At 37.3% G+C, this 16,760-nt stretch overlaps 1 protein-coding gene across 1 annotated transcript in view; it reads left to right on the forward strand.

The window, feature by feature from the left end:
• Positions 1-7,789: 7,789 nt before the first annotated feature.
• The window catches only part of ANKRD42 (ankyrin repeat domain 42), an 82,163-nt gene continuing 73,192 nt past the window's right edge, over positions 7,790-16,760 (forward strand). The window contains exons 1-2 of the mRNA XM_074217009.1: positions 7,790-7,870; positions 14,365-14,484. Coding sequence (XP_074073110.1) covers positions 14,374-14,484 — 111 coding nt within the window. The 5' untranslated portion in view covers positions 7,790-7,870; positions 14,365-14,373. The remainder of the gene's footprint in view (positions 7,871-14,364; positions 14,485-16,760) is intronic.

Genomic DNA, 16,760 nt, shown 5'->3' on the forward strand with positions numbered 1-16,760 from the left:
CTTAAGAGACCTGTGTTTAAGTGATTATCCTTTTTTTTTTTTTTCCCCTGCAGGGGAAAGGGCAGTCTTAGTTTCTTCTAGCAAATCAGGACTGCCCTCAAGTTGTCTTAGGTATATATCCTTCTGTATAAATTCACATTTGTCATAGGTAGGCAGAGAGCTTCACCTCTCTTATGTCATTAGAAAGTAGGGCCCCTCATTTCATCCTAAGATGTACCAAAGCCTTCATGGGATAGAGTTGTTCAAACCATTTCTGGAAAAAGAAAGACCTAGTTGGGCCAAACCAAGATGTTTTCCCAGGGTGTATAGATGCCCTGAGGCAGCAGGATCATTGAGGTCCAGGAGACTTAATGCAGGGAATGGAACAAGAAAGGACTTTGTGTACTTATCAAATAAGTCATCCTGGAGGCTAGAATCAGTGTCATTGAACTGGAGAACTCTACTCCTTTCTCAGTTAGTTTTGATTTGTTGAAGTCATCATGGCTTTTGGAAGGTCGGACAACTATGATAGGCACTGAATGATGAGGGCCATTTCAACATCTAATGATGTCAGTTGTCTGAGGTAAAGGAGGTAGAAAACCCAACAGGTGGTAGGCTTAGTTAGGGCTCCTCTTCAGGTATTTGGGGCAGGAAGCCCATAGAAAGAAGGATATGTCCTGTGAAAGCTTGATGCTTCAGGGGCAGACTTAACCAGACTTAACCAAAATGCCATAACTTTTGTCGGTCAACTATTATTTAATATTCTTTTAGATAATTTAGATAAATAGATAGTACAAAATGCTTGAGATTATACCTGCCAAAAAAAGACAGTAACTATCTTAACATAAATATAAAACACTTTATTTTTTAAATTTTAAATATTTTATTTATCTGTTTTTCCAAATATGTGCAATGATAGATTTTACCAATCATTTTTTTGCAAGGTTTTGAGTTGCACAATTTTTCTACCTCCCATTCTCCCTCTCCTCCCCCTCCCCCTCATGTGGTGGCTGCTGCCAAAACTTTTTATTTTCTTGCAAGGCAATGGGGTTAAATGACTTGCCCAAGGTCACAAAGCTAGCTAATTAAGTGATCTGATATGAGCTCTATATTTATAGCCATGCTAAATATAGATATTGAATATGTTGTGAGAAAAGAATCATCCAAACAAAAGAAAGAAAAAAGAAAAAAATGACATATACATAAGACAGCTTTTAAAAATTAAAGATATTAAGCTTTGATCTTCATTTAAACTCCACCGTTTCTTCTGTGGATATGGACGGTATTTGCCATCACAAGTTTTTTCTTTGTTTTTTTTTAGGTTTTTGCAAGGCAATGGGGTTAAGTGGCTTGCCCAAGGCTACACAGTTAGGTGGCCTATTATTAAGTGAGGCTGGATTTGAACTCAGGTCCTGACTCCAGGACGGGTACTCTATCCATTGCGCCACCTAGCCGCCCCTCATCAAGTTTTAAAAATTGTCTTTGATTATTGAAGTACTAAAATGTACAAGTCCATTATGGTTGATCATCATCCGATGTTGCTGTTAATGTGTATAATGTTCTTCTGGTTCTGCTCATCTCATTCAGGATTAATTCATACAAGTCTTTCTAGGCTTTTCTGAAATCCCATCCCTCATGATTTCTTATAGATCATTAGTGTTTCATCACATGCATATACCACAATTTGTTCAGCCATTCCCCAATTGATGGGCATCCCCTCAATTTCCAATTCTTTGCCAATACAAAAAGAGCTGCTTCAAATATTTTTGTACATGTGGAATTTTTACCCTTTTTTCATGATTGCTTTGGGATACAGACCCAATAGTGGTATTGCTGGATCAAAAAGTATGCACATTTTTATTGCTCTTGGGGCGTAATTCCAGACTGCTCTCCAGAGAGGTTGGATCAGTTCATAGCTCCACCAACAATGAATTAGTTTCCAGTTTTCCCATATTCCCTCCAAAACTAATCATTTTCCTTTTTTGTCATATTGGTCAATCTGATAGGTATGAGTTGATACCTTAGGGTCATTTTAATTTTTTTTTTATAAGAAAGATTTTATTTATTTTGAGTTTTACAATTTCCCCCCATCTTACCCCCCCCCACTGGAGGCAGTCTGTTAGTCTTTACATTGTTTCCATTGTTTACATGTTCTATGTTTCTAAGTTGAATGTGATGAGAGAGAAATCATATCCTTAAGGAGAAAAAAATAAAGTAGAAGAGATAGCAAAATTACATAACAAGATAATATTTTTTTTTAAAACTAAAGATAATTTTGGGTCTTTGTTCAAACTTCACAATTCTTTGTCTGGATGCAGATGGTATTCTCCATCACAGATATGCCAAAATTGTGCCTGATTGTTGCACTGATGGAATGAGCAAGTCCATCAAGGTTGATCATCACCCCCATTGTTGTTGTTAGGGTGTACAATGTTTTTCTGGTTCTGCTCATCTCACTCAGCATCAGTTCAATGCAAATCCTTCTAGTTTTCTCTGAATTCCCATCCCTCCTGGTTTCTAATAGAATAATAGTGTTCCATGACATACATATACCACAGTTTGTTAAGCCAGTCCCCAATTGAAGGACATTTACTTAATTTCTAATTCTTTGCCACCACAAACAGAGCCACTATGAATATTTTTTACAAGTGATATTTTTACTCTTTTTCATAATATCTTCAGGGTATAGACCCAGTAGTGGTATTGCTGGATCAAAGGGTATGCACATTTTTGTTGCCCTTTGGGTGTAGTTCCAAATTGCTCTCCAGAAAGGTTGGATGAGTTCACAGGTCCTCTGTGGATTCTTTCAATGGTTTATTGTTATCTTGTTCTAGTAGATTTGGACAGTTTTTCCTTATAATTTCCTGCATGATGTTTTCCAGGTTCTTTTCTTGATCCAGGCTTTCTAGTAGTCCCATGATTCATAGATTATCTCTTCTGGATCTGTTTTTCCAGCATTCATTTTCCCTAAAAGGTACTTTACATTTCTTCAATTTTTTTCAGCCTTTTTATTTTGTTTGATGGAATCTTGTAGTCTTATAGATTCATTGGTTTCTATTTGTTCAATTCTAACTTTTAGGGTTTTATTTTCTTCAGTTACCTTCTGTGTTTCCTTTTTCAGTTGGTTATTTTTACTTTTAATTGAATTGATTTCTTTGTTCAATTTTTCATCATTTTCCTGTATGACTTTCATTTCTTTTTTACATTTTACATTTTTTATTCTTCCTCTCTTAAATTCCTCTTTAAATTCTTTTTTTAAGTTATTTGATGAGCTTTTGTATTTGAGTCCAATTTATATAGACTGTTTTATACTTCACCTGTGAATAATTTTTCATTGCTTTCTTCTTTAGACATGGCATTGCTGTCATTTTTGTCTGTTAAGTATTTTCTTTAGTGAGCACTTTTTTTAGCTCTTTTGTCTATCTTTGCTATTTCAGCTCTGCTCCTGGGGTACAGAGAGTACAGATCCAAGCTTTTTTTGTTTTGTTTTTTGGGGCTGGGGTCTGATCCCTGTCATGCTGTTGACCAAGGTGCTACCTATGTAGTCTTTGCCTTTGCAGAGGGTTTTTTCATCCTTTGTGTCCAGGTTCTGTCTTAAAGTGGTTTGTTGCTGACCCAGAACTGTATTTTACCCCAGTATTCTCACTGGGGCTGGAGTCCTCCCTGCTGGCTTGCTATCTAACTGCTGGGACCTTTGCTGCTGTTAAGCAGTCAGGACCTGGATTGTTCTTTCCCCCCTCTCAGTCCCCTGGACTTTACTTCCATATCCCCCCCCCCCCCCCAAAGAGAGAGCTTCACTGAAGATCCTCCACTATATCTATGGTTGAAAACTTCTTTGAATCTTCTCTTTTTTCTTGGTGGGATCTTTAGTTTGAATGTCAGAGTAGAGGCTTCATTTATCTTTGGTAGGAAAAAGCTCCTGGAGCATGTTAGCTTCACACTATCTTGGCTCTACCCTGGAAGTCCCATTACTATTCAATATAGTATTATAAATGCTAACATCCATGGGTTGAGTGCTCTGGAAGCAGCTGCTGGTTGACTTGGGAGGCCTTCTTCAGGTACCTGGACCTAGGGCTGTGCTAAGGCCTAAGCTGGCCTAGGCTCTATGCTTACTCTGGCAGGGCAATTTTCCCACTGACCTTCCAAGTTGTCCTTGGCAAGCTTTGGACTGAAAGCTCTGGAAATTGCCCCCATTGCTACAGATCCGGGCACCCCCAGGAATCCAGGTACCTGGCAGGCTGTTCCTGGATGTCTGGAGCCAGTTTGCTGTAAAGGCTGGTGCAGCCTGGGCTGCATTGTGACCCTTTTCAATTATGGTGGAACAGACCTTCCTGAGGATCATCCAAGTTGTCAGGCTGGAAAATTGTTCACTCAGTCTTAGTGTGTTCTGCCACTCTTGAATTTGATTTGAGTCATAATTTAAGGGCATTTGGAGTGGTTTTAGATGACTTTTTAAATGGGGGCTATCAAGATATTTAACTGGGGTTACAATGTACATAGTCCAGAATTAGGAAGTCTGTTAAACTTCTGGGCTTCCTTTTTAGATTTTGGGGAAGCCTTTTTCAGTAACTTTTTCTGAGCTCTATCTGTAATAATCTGGGTTCCTCCTATTTTTCCTATTTCTCCAAAACTTGAATGAGGACTTTGTATTTCCCAGAGCTCATTTCTTCCTCCTTGTCTGTCATATGAACCTTTATCAGCCTTTTCTGGCCAGGTTAACATTATATTATAAATAGAGTGGTATATCTCAGGACCTTGAAGAAGTGAAGCCTCTTTTGGGTCTTTTCCTACAAGACAGTGACAGTACTACACATATAATACAGTAGATATAGTACTGTAGTACAAGACAGTACATGTAGTATTGTACATACAATACAGTAGATTTGGAAAGTAAAGGGAAGATGAAAGTGAACAGAAATTGGGAGGGGGAGCATTGACAAAGTTGATAGACCCCTACCACTCACCCCTGCAGTGATAGGCATAATGAATTTGTTCAGCTCCTTGTAATTCACTTCTGAGGAACCATCCTCCTCTCTTGTCACCCTGTGGTGGTGGTATAGCAAAGGAGGAAATGTCTTTCCTTCTCCTCTTCGCTCCGGACTTAATATTGTTTGATACTCACTACATGATATGGATCAGGGACCCCACCCACAATGATCTGCAGGAGGTTTGCTGACAGGATTCCTAAGGCTGCTCCCCAAGAGCTTGACTATCCATTTTCACAATTTACTCTCGGATTAACCCACCACTGTGATGTATACATGATATTTTACATTTACTTCCACTTGAGTAAAGGTGATCTCCCTGAATTTCCTTCTGAAAATCAGGGCACCTCTTTGCATCCATTTGCAGTCCCCTGAAATTTTATTTAGAGTAACCTTGCTAATTATATTCAACAGCCCTTGTATCCTTGGGGTTTCCCTTTCCCTTCCCACAGAGCTCAGGCTTATGACTTGAGATTCTATAGTAGCTAAAATGATCTAATCCTCAGGGGAACCTTGGACTTGGCATTGATCTAGATGAAATCTTCCCCAGAGTCCTTTAAGTTAGGCTACAAAAATGTGGAAGGCTCAGAATTACCAAGTGAGAGGGAACTGTAGGGAATATCTCAAGCATGAATGTGTGACCTAAGTAAGGATCCTATTGTTCAGGGGGAAAAAACTCCAAAAAATGAAAGAAATTTCGAAAGAAATTTATTAAGTCATTTGGTAGAAGAGAACAAGCTGTAAAGGAGATGTCACTCCCTATTATCTAGGCTGTGGAAGATAAACATTTTCATAGAATTTAGACAAGGTTACTCATACATAAATCCCACATTCACAGTTAAACAATTTTGCCAAGAGAGAAGGTTGAAAGCAAGGGAGATTGAAATGGATAGAAGTAAATGTAAAATTTGGGCAAAGCCAAAATACAGGTTTTGTGGACCCAAAACAAGACTGGGTATGGAAATCCATAGCAAGAATGTTTTGGGTGAATCTAAGCCCCAAATTCCTTGTAGCTATCTTCAGCATTCCCGGAGAATTATTCAGGTCCAGGCAACAATTTAGGTTCAAACAATCTCTAATCATATAAAATTGGATTCAAACAACTTTCTAAACACTATTATAGATGATAAATAATAAATCACAGCCTTTACTGACTCGGCCAATATCTTCATAGGCTGCGATCCATTGCTTTTTCAATCCCCCTTTTCAGAAACCACATTCAAAACTCCTTATAGTAGAAGTTGTCATTCCCTAGGAGGGAAGCAGATATAGGGCCACCCTCCACCTATTTGCATTTGCATCGGTATTTTCCCTTATAGCAACTGCTATCCTAATCTTTCACTCAATTTTACCAGTTAATCTATCCATGTCTGTGAGTGTTTGAGTTAAGGAAGACTAAAACATAATGCCATTCAGGTATGGGTCCACCCAAAAGGCTGGATCTAATTACTCCTGAATCAGGCTGATTCTAGAGTGTGCAGGTCTTGATGGTGATGAAGTGTTGCACAGATCAAATCTATCACACCATTCCCTGTAGGAACTTTATTCCCTGCCTGGCAGATTCCCAAGGGGAATCAACAGCAATAGGAATTCATGTTTGTAAAGTCAGGTACAGTAACTCCCAATCTTAGTCTCCTAAAAAGGGACAAAGGGAAATTCTGTTCTGGATCCTTTAATTGATTTAGATGCCTTTGTTACAGTAAGTCTCAGAGAACTCTTCACTCTGTTACAGAAAGAGTTTCTATATTGGCTTCATTCTACCATACTCTTAGGGACCATTGCTCCAGTGAGTGACTCATTGGGTTTCTAGTTGATCTTCTCTTGCACCCCCTCACTTTCAGATGGTGAAAGCTGGCTCACACCCTGATCCTCAGGGGAAGCTATCACATTCTGGGAAATATAAGGTAAGACCTAGCAAATATGTAGTCTAGCCAAATTCTTACATCTCAGTTTATGCCTGGAGTCAGCCATCTCTGTCTGGAAATGAGTAGCATAATTTATCATGAAATCCTTATGTTGGTGTTGATCAGAATTCTTGAGTATTTCACAATTGTTATTTTGTATATATTTTTCTTCTGTTCCAGCAATACTTTTTTTTTTTTTTTTTTTTTTTTTTAGATTTTTGCAAGGCAATGGGGTTAAGTGGCTTGCCCAAGGCCACATGGCTAGGTAATTATTAAGTGTCTGAGGCAGGTTCTGAACTCAGGTACTCCTGACTCCCAAGTATTTGAGTTTGACAGTACTGATTTAGAACAACCATTTAGCCTCATTTTATATGAAACTAAGTAAAAAAATTCACAAGTGATTCATTTGGTGTTTTTTAAAATAATCTTGTATAGTCTCTCTTAAAACTTCATTTGCTCATTGGGGTATGGACGACAACCTGGATTCTGGAAAGTTGTATCAGTGGAATGCATTCTCTGGGAGGCTCTATAAGTTGGAAACTCTCCAGTAAGACTTGATAAGCTAACTGTTTGTCTTCTGTCATCTTTGCTAAACTCAGAAAGATTTATTACTTATAAGAGGAGTCTTTTTTGGTCATGAAGCTCATAAAGACTGTTTGCTTGGGGTTAGGATGGCAATCTTTGTTCTAGAAAAGTGCCCATATAGATGAAGTTTTGAAATAACATGGAAAAAAAAGTAGGGTTTGGGGGCAGCATGAAAGATTTAGTGAATCAGGTCATGAGAATATGTACCCATAAAACTACCAAATGATGAATCTTTGAAATGTTCTTTCTGAGTTCCACTGGAATAATCTGTGTGATGTAATTGTATTTTAACCTTCTCATTCCCTTTAGTGTCTTCATTGGTTGCTGTGGCATGGGGCTGACCTCAAAAGTGTAACCCCAGGAGGTTGGACCGCTGCTCACATTGCTGCAATCAGGGGTCAAGATGCTTGTTTGCAGGTAAAGAGAAATTCTTGTTAAATGAATTTTTAAAAATTATTTTAAAAATTAAAAAAAATTAAAGATTAACCTATTCACATAAGTGGAATCTTATTGAAATGTTTTTGTTATTCTCATTATTTTATCCTAAAGGTGGTGGTTCTTGGTTTCATTATGTTGAGATTCTTGTTACTGACTCTATATTTGTTGAACCTGAAGAGAGTAAGCTCAGACTTTATGTAGCTTCTGCATTATCTTGGAAAGTTTACTCCCAGATGTGGCTTAGCCACTGACTTTCAGCTGTTTCTAGGGCTTAGTCTGGCAGGTTCTTGTATTTCGTGACTGATCAAGAATATTGGTATTGCATATCTGTCTGTACTGTGCTGGATAAAGAGGGGAAATGGAGATCTGTGATTAGCTAGTGGGTATTAGAGACCAGTTCTGTTGGTGAGAATTCTTTTCTGATCTGAGAACTTCTGAGTTCAAGTGAGAGAATTTGGTGATTTTTATGATGATGTATCTTAATAGCCTCTATTTATAAACTTTTTAAGACCCTAGAGAAAAGTCCACTGGGACTATGTGGGCTGCTCAGACCTCAGATTTCCTAGGCAAATTCTCAGCCTTCAACAGAAGAAGTAGGATGGACCAAAGGGAAGATATAGCCCACAGTTTTGTCTAATAGACAGGACAAAAGGTATGGTCTGGGAGCAATGATTAGTTACTTTTAAAAAATCTTGTGAGAGGAGGGAGTACAGGGAGAACCCAGCCCAACTTTGCTCCACAGCATCACTTGCTAATTACAATTGTACAGTTGATTCATTTGGGTCCGACTGTGAGGTTTTCTTGACAATGGTATTAAAGTGATTTCATCAGCTCATTTTACAAATGAAGAAAACTTGAGACAAACACAGTTAAATAACTTGCCTAATATCACACAACTGGTATCTGAAGTTGAATTTGAACTTGGATCTTCCTGACTCCAGACTATTTTATATACTTCTCTATTCAGTCACCCTAATTGCTTATTTTAAATAGAACATTATTTTGGGTTAAAGAATTTGTATCTGTTGAAGATCCATGTTTTACTTCATCTAACATTTAATATTTATCTTCCATGTCAAAAGCATTATGCAGTGTAGTGGACAAGATAATATATTTTTTCTTTTTTTCCTTTTTTTTGGATATTTATTTATTTTGAATTTTTTAACAATATTTGCCCTAATCTTGCTTCCCTCCCCCCCACTCCCCTCAGAAGGCAGTCTGTTAGTCTTTACGTTGTTTCCATGGTGATCTAAGTTGAATGTGATGAAAGCGAAATCATATCCTTAAGGAAGAAAAATATTGTGCCTGATTGTTGAACTAATGGAATGATCAAGTCCATCAAGGTTGGTCATCACCCCCATGTTGCTGCTAGGGTGCACAGTGTTCCTCTGATTCTGCTCATCTTGCTCAGCATCAGTCCATGCAAATCTTTCCAAGCTTCTCTGAATTCCCATCCCCTCCTGGCTTCTAATAGAACAATATATACCACATTGTGTTAAGCCATTCCTCAATTGAAGGACGCTTACTTAATTTCTAATTCTTTGCCACCATGAACAGAGTTGCTATGAATATTTTTATGCAAATGATTTTTTAATACATTCTAAAATTTCTTGTTTAAGAATAAACATAATGTTTATATAGACCCTCATGAGAAATAAAGGAAAGAAAAAAAATGTTTCAGTCTGTGTTCTGATACCATCAACTCTGTCTCGGGTGGAGCACATTCTTTATGATAAATCCATCATAAAAATTACTTGCATATTTTCCCACTGTTTCTGTTGCTGATTGTAATTCCCTCCATCCATTCCTCCCCACTACCATATATTATATTTTCTCTCACCTTTCACTCTGTCCCTCTTTTAAAATGTGCTATAGGGGAGCAGAATGGCACAGTGGGCTGATCACTGGCCCTGGGGCCAAGAGGCCCCGAGCCCACATACCACCCCTGAGGCCCAGCAACCACCTGGCCCCATGGTCCTGGGCAGGCCACCCAATCCTAGCCTCTTGCAAGAAGTACAAAAAGGAAATGTGTTATATCTGACTATTCTCTCCTGTGATCTACCCTCTCTTCTATCACCCACATTCCCCCCCCCCTTGCCCTTTCTCTCCTTTTTACTCTAGATGTTGAGTCATCCTTACTGTAACTCCATGATATTTGCATTGTTTTTTCTTGTTCTGATATTTTCTCCTTAACCTGGAGAATTTTAAAGCTTGGCTATGATATTTCTGTAACTTTTCCTCCTGAGATCTCTTGCAGGTGGTGATAAGTGCATTTTTTCTGCTTTGCCTTCTTGTTCTAGAACTTCAGGGCAATTTACCTGATAGGTTCTTGTAATATTGCATCAAGATTACTTTTTTTAATCATAATTTCCAGATGGCTTGACTATTCTTGTATAATTCTCCTCAGTCTGTTCTCCAATCAGTTGTTTTTCTTATGAGAAGTTTCACATTCTCTTCAATTTTTTCATTGTTTTGATTTTGTTTTAGTAATTTAATTGGGATGATATTGAATGAATAGATTTGTTAGGCAAAAATATAATTCTGTTATTCTATTGACTTCACCTACTCATGAACCATAAACATTACTTCAGTTATCTAGTTCCTATGTCTTTTTTTGTAAGTATATACTCAAGTATTTTATACCATTTAGTTATTTTAAATTATCTAAAACAATATTAAGTAATATTGCTGACATATAGTTTCCCCTATTTTTCTCTTTTGATTTAATCTGCTTAAGCACTAACTTTGAGATAATGATTATCATACCTGCTTTTTTATGTAATAAATTCTACTCCTACCCTTTTAAAAAAAATCTTTGTATGTATTTCTTATTTTTATCATGTTTCCTGAAAGTAACATATTATTGAATTCAAATCTGCTGTCCTTTTGTTTTATGAGTAAATTGATCCCATGAATTATAACTACTTGTGTATTTTCTTCCTTCCTATTTTTCCTCACAATCCTTCTCATCTGTTTACCTAATTCTCTTCACCTCTTTGCTATACTTCTACTTTCTACCTTGCCCTCCTCCTATTCCTTAACCTATCCAGCCCTTCAGAGTTCCTTTCTTATCCTCTCCTTTTGCCCTCATTCCTTTTTGAATTTAGAAGACTTTTATATCTTTCCTGATATATATACATATATATAAAACCCATTTCCAAGTTTTGTTACTGCCTTCCCCCCCTACTAGTTTCTTCTGTATCAGTTTTTTCTTTTATACCCCATTTGTATGAGATAAGTACTCCATTTTATCTCTTCCTACAGTTTTATTTTTTTATGAATTTTTTTTTTTGCAAGGCAATGGAGTTAAGCGTCTTGCCCAAGACCACACAGTTAGGTAATTATTAAGTGTCTGAGGTTGGATTCGAACTCAGGTCCTCCTGACTCCGGGGCTGGTGCTCTATTCACGGCACCACCTAACTGCCCCATACAGTTTTATTATTTTAGATTCACCCTATCATACTCTCATACTCAGCTCAGACCAAGCCTTTCCTTCAAACTACCCAAATAAAAGACCTTATATAGAGTCCTTTATAATGTTTACCTTACATTTCTCCTGGATAGGGGCAGCTAGGTGGCGTAATGGATAAAGCATCGGCCTTGGAGTCAGGAGGACCTGGGTTCAAATCCGGTCTCAGAAACTTAATAATTACCTAGCTGTGTGGCCTTGGGCAAGCCACTTAATAACCCCATTTGCCTTGCAAAAACCTAAAAAAAAACAGCAACATTTCTCCTGGATGTTATATACTGAATTTTCCCTTAATTTCTGCTGTTTTTGGTCACAAAACCATGAAAGTTTTTGAGTTCATTTAATATCTTTTTTTCATTTAGGATTATATTTAAAATTTTTTAGATGAATTATTCATGGTCAACACCCCATAGAGCTCTTTTGCTCTATGGAATCTAATATTCCAAGATCTATGGTCTTTCACCATAGTAACTGCTAGACTTTCTTGAGTCATCCTTACTGTAACTCCATGATATTTGCATTGTTTTTTCTTGTTCTGATATTTTCTCCTTAACCTGGAGAATTTTAAAGCTTGGCTATGATATTTCTGTAACTTTTCCTCCTGGGATCTCTTGCAGGTGGTGATAAGTGCATTTTTTCCTGCTTTGCCTTCTTGTTCTAGAACTTCAGGGCAATTTACCTGATAGGTTCTTGTAATATTGCATCAAGATTACTTTTTTAATCATAATTTCTAGATAGTTTGACTATTCTTGTATAATTCTTCTCAATCTGTTCTCCAATCAGTTGTTTTTCTGATGAGAAGTTTCACATTCTCTTCAATTTTTTCATTCTTTTGATTTTGTTTTATTATTTCTTGGTGTCACAGAATGTCATTAGCTTCCCCTTCCCCAATTCTAGTTTTCAAGAAATTATTTTCTTCCTTAAGTTTTTGATCTCTGTTTCTAGTTGGTTGACTTTAATGTCATTATTTTCTTGTATTGCTCTTTTTATTTTCTAATTTTCCCCTCAGCCTTTCATATTTGATTGTTAAAATCTTTTTAAGTTCTTCCAAGAACTCTTTTTGTGCTTGGGACCATTTGATCTTTCTCATTGAAAAAGAAGTGACATTTTTTTTTAGTTCCAATATCTTCCTCTAAATATGAACTCAGATTTTCTGTATCCCCATAGTAGCTGTGTATGTTTGGATTCTTTCCCCTTTGTTCATTCACTCTCTCATATTTATTTATTTTTGAATGTTGCATTTAGCAGCCTTTAATGTAATCAAGTTCTAGTTCTGTGGTATAGGGATTGATGCCTCAAAACTCAGGTTCTTCTTACTGTTATTTCCTGAGGTCTGTTCATGAACCCCAACCCTGGGCTATTCACTCTAGGGCCCCTAGCCATACTGTCCTGCAAATGATCTTTCTCTCCTGTGATTCCTCCAGTGATTGCAAACCTCAGCTGTCTTCTCTGTCCTAAAACTGAAATAAGGGACTCTGCTCTCCTGCAAGTACCCACAGCCAACAGAGTCCCTGCCCCTCTGCTATTGCTTTCACCAAATGTGTGCTAGCTTGTTCTCCCCAAAGACATAGCTGGGAGGAGTCTGGTCTACATATCCCTTGACAGTGGAAAGTTCTCCTACTTCACCATTAATTAGATCTTCACATTGTCAGTGAAATAAAAGTTTCTAAGACTTAGGTTATTTCTCCACCCCAGCTGCCCTCAGTGCTCTGATTTCACTTGGGCAGAACCTCTTCCCTGGGTTTTATCAGATTTTCTTAGGAGGACAATTGCTTTACCCTGATTTCTGTTTATTTCCACTGCTCCACATTCCCTCTGAGGCAATGCTCTCTCCTTTTTTGTCAAGACAATTTGGAGAGCCAAATGTTTTCTTACCTTACTCCAATATCTTCCTAGAAACCTCTCAGCTAGGAGCATTCTAACAAGAATTTTAAATTAGCCAATTAACCTCTATTTTGGCTTTTAAGTTTCTTTAGGGAGTCTAAGAACCTAAGGAGTCTTTTAAGGTAGTGAGTTCTCTGTCACTGGAGGTCTTCAGGCAAAGTTGGAGAATCACCTATAATGTTGCATAGAGAGTATTTCTCCTCTCATATGGGTTGAATAAATGACCTTCTTGGGCCCTTCTAACTCTTAAGGTTCTATATTTTGTGTCAGATAGTTTCTGTACTTTGTGTTTAAGAAAACAAGTTATTATTGTACCAGGATTTAGAGAATTACAGAATCTGAAAGTTGGAAGGGACCTGGGTAACAGTTCATCCCATTCTCAAAGGAATCCCTGCTTTAATAAATCTGACAATTAATTGTACAGCTTTGAAGATTTTGGAGGAAAAGGAACCCACCATCCTTCTAATCTGCTAATTTCACTTTTAGACAGTTCTAATTGTTAGAAAATTTTTCCTAATTTTTGAGCTTAAATTTTCTTCTTTTTATCTTTGAAAATCAGAACAGTTACATCTGCTCTTTCATATATTATTGACATGGTCAGTATCTTTTATTTATTGTCTTTTTAGGACTCAAGGATGTAGATCATCTGAGCCTTGTGACTTGTAGCTAGTTGTTCTCTTATTTGCTTATTGGGGTATTAGCTCCCTTTTAGTCATTTTTGTTCTGTCGCTTCTAGTGTAATGCTAAATTTCTTTTTCTTTTTTCTTTTTTTAATTGTTTTTTTGAATTTTACATTTCCCCCCCCCCCCCCCAATCTTGCTTCGCTTCCCCACCCCTCACAGAAGGGAGGCTGATAGCCTTTACATCGTTTCCATGCTATACATTGATCAAAATTGAATGTGTGGAGAGAGAAATTCTATCCTTAAGGAAAAAATAAAATAGAAGAGATAGCAAAATTACATAATAAGATACCTTTTTTTTTTTTAATTAAAGGTAATAGTCTTTGGCCTTTGTTTAAACTCCACAATTCTTTCTTTAGATACAGATGGTGTTCTCCCTCACAGATATCCTAAAATTGTCTCTGATTCAGTTTCACAGTTTCTATTTTGTATATTTTTAGGCTCTCATAATGAATGGAGCAGACCTTTCTGTTCAGGATGATCGTGGATGCACACCATCACACCTTGCTGCAACGCATGGACATTCTTACACATTACAAGTTATGCTCAGAAGTAGAGTGGTAAGGGATTTATATTAATGTTTTATAATATATAACAGCAATAATAATAATGATGATGATGATGGTTGCACCTTCTCATATTGCAGCAGTCCCCTAAGTGCTTTCCTCAGAACACCTCTATGGAGGGGTATTGCAAGTAGGATTATTGTCTCCATTTTAAAAATAAGGAAACAGAAACTTAGAGAGGTTAAGAAATTTTTCTATAATCACACAACTAATAATTGGAAAAGCTAAATACAAATTCATTTTTTCTAACTCCTTTATTGGTCTGCACCAAACTCCCTGGTAGTAGGTAGAATATCAGCCTAGATTTAGGGTATAATTTGAGAGATTTATAATCTCCTTCTAACTTTAGGGAATTGTGGGTGTCAATTAAAGGTGAACACAATGGTTCTGTTGTGTCTGGACAAGACAGATAACTCTGGGGTCCTGGTGTGGACTGGAATCACCTCCAGTACCGGTTGAGAGTCCCCAGAATAAGCTGGGGCTAAATGCTTGAGCATCCTGATAATCCAGATTTTCTTGTGCAGAATTTTATGTGGAATTAAAGGACAATGTGAATGAACCCTCAATTCATGTGGATCAAGAAAATTTAAGCTTGGGAAATTCTCTGAAGATTCTTCTCTAAAGAATTAATCTGAGAAAGAGGCTCAGTGTGAAAGCTGGTTGAGTGTCAGAATATGAGTGGGATGTAGAAAGTGCCCAGTAAGCAACTTATATACTCCATCTTGGAGACCAACTGGGTTTTTTTTTGCCTCTTTGATAGCATTTTTTCTCCCAATTACATATCAAGAAAATTTTTAGCATTTGCTTTTTTTTTTTTTTTTTTTTTTTAGGTTTTTGCAAGGCAATGGGATTAAGTGGTTTGCCCAAGGCCACACAGCTAGGTAATTATTAAGTGTCTGAGGCCGGATTTGAACTCAGATACTCCTGACTCCAGGGCCAGTGCTCTATCCACTGCTCCACCTAGCTGCCCCAGCATTCATTTTTACAAGATATTGAATTCCAATTTTTTCTCCTTCTGTCTGTTCATTCCTCCCACTTCTAAAAATAGTAGGCAGTCTGATATAATTTATACATGTGCTATCATATAAATAAGAAACAGATCAAAAGAAAAAAAACATGAGTAAGTAAAGTATGTGAAAAAATTGTTTTGATCTGCATTCAGAGTCCATCAGTATGCACAATTTGATAACCCTTTGGATATAGATCCAAATTGTTCTTCAGAATAGTTGGATCAGTTCACAACTCTACCAATATTAGTGTCCCAATTTTCCCTTATTCCCTCCAAAATTTATCATTTTCCTTTTTTGTCATTTTAGCCAATCTGATAGATGTGAGGTGATATTTCAGACTTGCTTTAATTTGCATTTTTGTAATCAAAAGTGATTTCTTTACATTCCTCTAAAAAGCTTTGATTCATCTGAAAACTACCTATTCATATCCTTGGACCATTTATCAAATGGAGAATGACTTGTATTCTAATAAATTTGACTCATTTCTCTATATATTTGATAAATTAAATCTTTATCAGAGATATGTGCTGTAAAGATTGTTTCCCAGGTTTCTGCCTTATTTTAGTCTTGTTTTTTTAATTTATTTTTTATTCTCATTTTGTACAAATGTTTTTTTACATTAATAAAATATTCTTGTTTTCAAGTAAACAAAATACCCCTCCCCCCATGAATATAGATAGACTTGCTTGGGCGAAAAAAAGTAAAGGGGAGAGAAAAAAATTAAAATTAAAAAAAATAGTAGTAATAATTGTAGGTGTGGCCAGGTGGCACAACAGACAAAGCACCAGCCCTGGAGCCACAAGCACCCGAGTCCATATCCAGCCTCGTAAAGCCAACAATCACCCAGCCATGTGACATGCAAGCCACCCGATCCCCACTGCCCTGCAAAAACCAAAAAGAAGAAAAAAAAAAAACGAGCCAAAATAAAATAAAATAGTAATTATAGTAGGGGTGGCTGGGTGGCAGACAGAGCATTGGCCTTTGAGCCAGGGGCACCCGGGTCCAAATCTGGCCCCAGACACCCAAAGATCACCCTGCTATGTGGCCCCAGGCAGGCCACCCAGCCCCACTTGCCCTGCACCCTCCCCCAAATAATAATAACAGAAAATGTGCTTCAGTCTTTGTTCCAACACCAACAACTCTGTCACGGGTGGATCACATGCTTTATGATAAGTCCATCACAAAAGTTACTTCCATATTTTTCCAACGTTGCCATTGCTGATCGCAACTCCCTCCTTTCTTATTTCTCCACTACCATGT

The sequence above is a fragment of the Macrotis lagotis genome, chromosome 1, assembly GCF_037893015.1.
Source record: "Macrotis lagotis isolate mMagLag1 chromosome 1, bilby.v1.9.chrom.fasta, whole genome shotgun sequence".
Taxonomy (NCBI): Eukaryota; Metazoa; Chordata; class Mammalia; order Peramelemorphia; family Peramelidae; genus Macrotis; species Macrotis lagotis.